Source organism: Hipposideros armiger, unplaced genomic scaffold (assembly GCF_001890085.2).
Source record: "Hipposideros armiger isolate ML-2016 unplaced genomic scaffold, ASM189008v1 scaffold_438, whole genome shotgun sequence".
In the NCBI taxonomy this organism is placed as follows: domain Eukaryota; kingdom Metazoa; phylum Chordata; class Mammalia; order Chiroptera; family Hipposideridae; genus Hipposideros; species Hipposideros armiger.
In genome coordinates, this window is record NW_017731788.1 from 424,188 (window position 1) to 426,150 (window position 1,963).

Genomic DNA, 1,963 nt, shown 5'->3' on the forward strand with positions numbered 1-1,963 from the left:
TTCCGACAAGAGCCAAATAAGGACAAAAATCCCTCCTCTGGATGGTCAGCGAGGACCCGCCTAAGAACCCCTATACCAACACCCCTAAGTTTTGAATATTTTGCACCCTCATTTTAGAAATAATAAATTCCTAAGCCTGTTTGTTCTTTGAGGCAGTTTCTCTACTCTGGGCCTGCCAGCTCCCACCACCTTGGGTGTGCTATCCTCTTTTTCAATAAATTCACCGCTTGTTTGGCTTATTTGGTGCATCGACAGAAAAAGAAATATGAATTACTATCTTGCAAAATAGAGCTGTCATGAACTCTTCTGAAGGATTAACTTCTCCACAGTGTGCCTAGCCAGGTGTGAGGAATGCAGAAAGAACTGAGAGAGGGAAGTCATGAGAGGACCCCTCTGATGAGAGAAAGACCGGAAGGAGACCATGCTAGCTGGAGACCTACGTCTTCTAACGTTGCCCGGCCAGGAGCGTGCTGGTGAGGTCTCGCAATCAGACTCTTTCCCACTTTCCTAGCTCACCTGCTCCCTTACTGTGACAGTAAAATCTGCTCAGTTTTCTAGTTACCTCGAACGAAAGGGCTGTATGAACATAAACAACTATATCAATGTTTTAGACTTAAGACTTTTATTTCGTTTCACCTCCAAGCAAGTCTGCATGGTCCACGCTCACTGCTCCCCTTCCGGCCCCCAAGGCTCCTACCCTTCACAATGAGAAGAAATATTTACTTTCACTCTAGAGCTTAGAGGGTGCCTAAGATTTGGCGGCTGACTTGTAATGGGTCAGGGTGCGGGCAGAAGGGTCAGTGGCATTGATCCACCTGGGCATCCAGTAATGGGTGAGCCAGTCAGCTCGGCCTGGGTAATGGCGTTCAAAGATTTGGCGGTAGTAATAGCCTTCTTTCGTCTTAGGTGTATTGAAGGGAAATTTTTCGGCAGCAGTTGCCATCATTGTATCACTAACCTGTAAAAATAAAGAGTATAAAAGCAAAATGGTTTTTTAAAGGACATGGAAATATTTGTATTTAATCTGGCTTCACAAAACAAACAAAACAAAACAATATGAAAAGTCTTGACTGTAAATTGTGCCAGAGACCCTCTGAATCATCTATCACTTAGAATATAGTAAAATACCATAATATGCATAGCTGCAGTGACTTCTAAAAAACATTCATATACTTATTTCTAATCCATGGACACTCTAAGTGTTTTATTCATTTATGCCTAATAAGATCTGGCACCCAGCGTGTGCCAAAAGTGTTAAATGAAGGTCAGTGATGATTAGTAAGTCTCCTCTCTCTTTTAACACTAGATGCTACTTCGTAGTCCTGTAAGCTACTGAATTCTTATAAAGTTCTTGTGAAAAAGGAAATCTATAGCCACAAAACACTCAAACTAAGTACAAAATGAACAGTGATTATATATAACTCTGCATCCAAATTGTCCTATTCTAGAGACTATTTTTAAAGACATTATTATACCTGATGTTCAATATATTCCTGTAATATCCTAAACCAGGAATTCTTAACTGAGGTTATGCCATCACTGAAGGCTTCTTTGGGTCGCCAGAGAATCTCTTTCGGTAACAGATTGGAGTCTTCAAATGTCTCTCTCAGGAGATGCTTTTCTATCCCATTCTGACATGAAAACAAAAGGAGCATCAGTAAAAGTTCCAAATATAACCAATACCAATGAACAAGTTTTTTATCTTCAATTGATTTACCTACCTTGGGAATTCTCAGGTCTGGCGGCAGAGACAAGTAATAGGAACAAAACCGATGATCTAGGAATGGGACTCTCAATTCAAGGCTGAAAGGGGAAAAGAAAATCAAAATGGGTATTTAGTGCCTGTTGGTTTAGATTCTGATGTAGTTTCTTAGCAATTCAACCAGTCTCTAAGTAATGTTAAAATTATGTCATTTTTACAGTCCTCCTGACTGCCCTATATTAATGCTTGACTACAAAAACC

At 40.4% G+C, this 1,963-nt stretch overlaps 1 protein-coding gene across 1 annotated transcript in view; it reads right to left on the minus strand.

Annotated features, from left to right (window-relative positions):
- Positions 1-601: 601 nt before the first annotated feature.
- The window catches only part of ASNS (asparagine synthetase (glutamine-hydrolyzing)), a 20,531-nt gene continuing 19,169 nt past the window's right edge, over positions 602-1,963 (minus strand). The window contains exons 10-12 of the mRNA XM_019665284.1: positions 1,722-1,803; positions 1,476-1,631; positions 602-958 (exon numbers count right to left, since the gene is read on the minus strand). Coding sequence (XP_019520829.1) covers positions 749-958; positions 1,476-1,631; positions 1,722-1,803 — 448 coding nt within the window. The 3' untranslated portion in view covers positions 602-748. The remainder of the gene's footprint in view (positions 959-1,475; positions 1,632-1,721; positions 1,804-1,963) is intronic.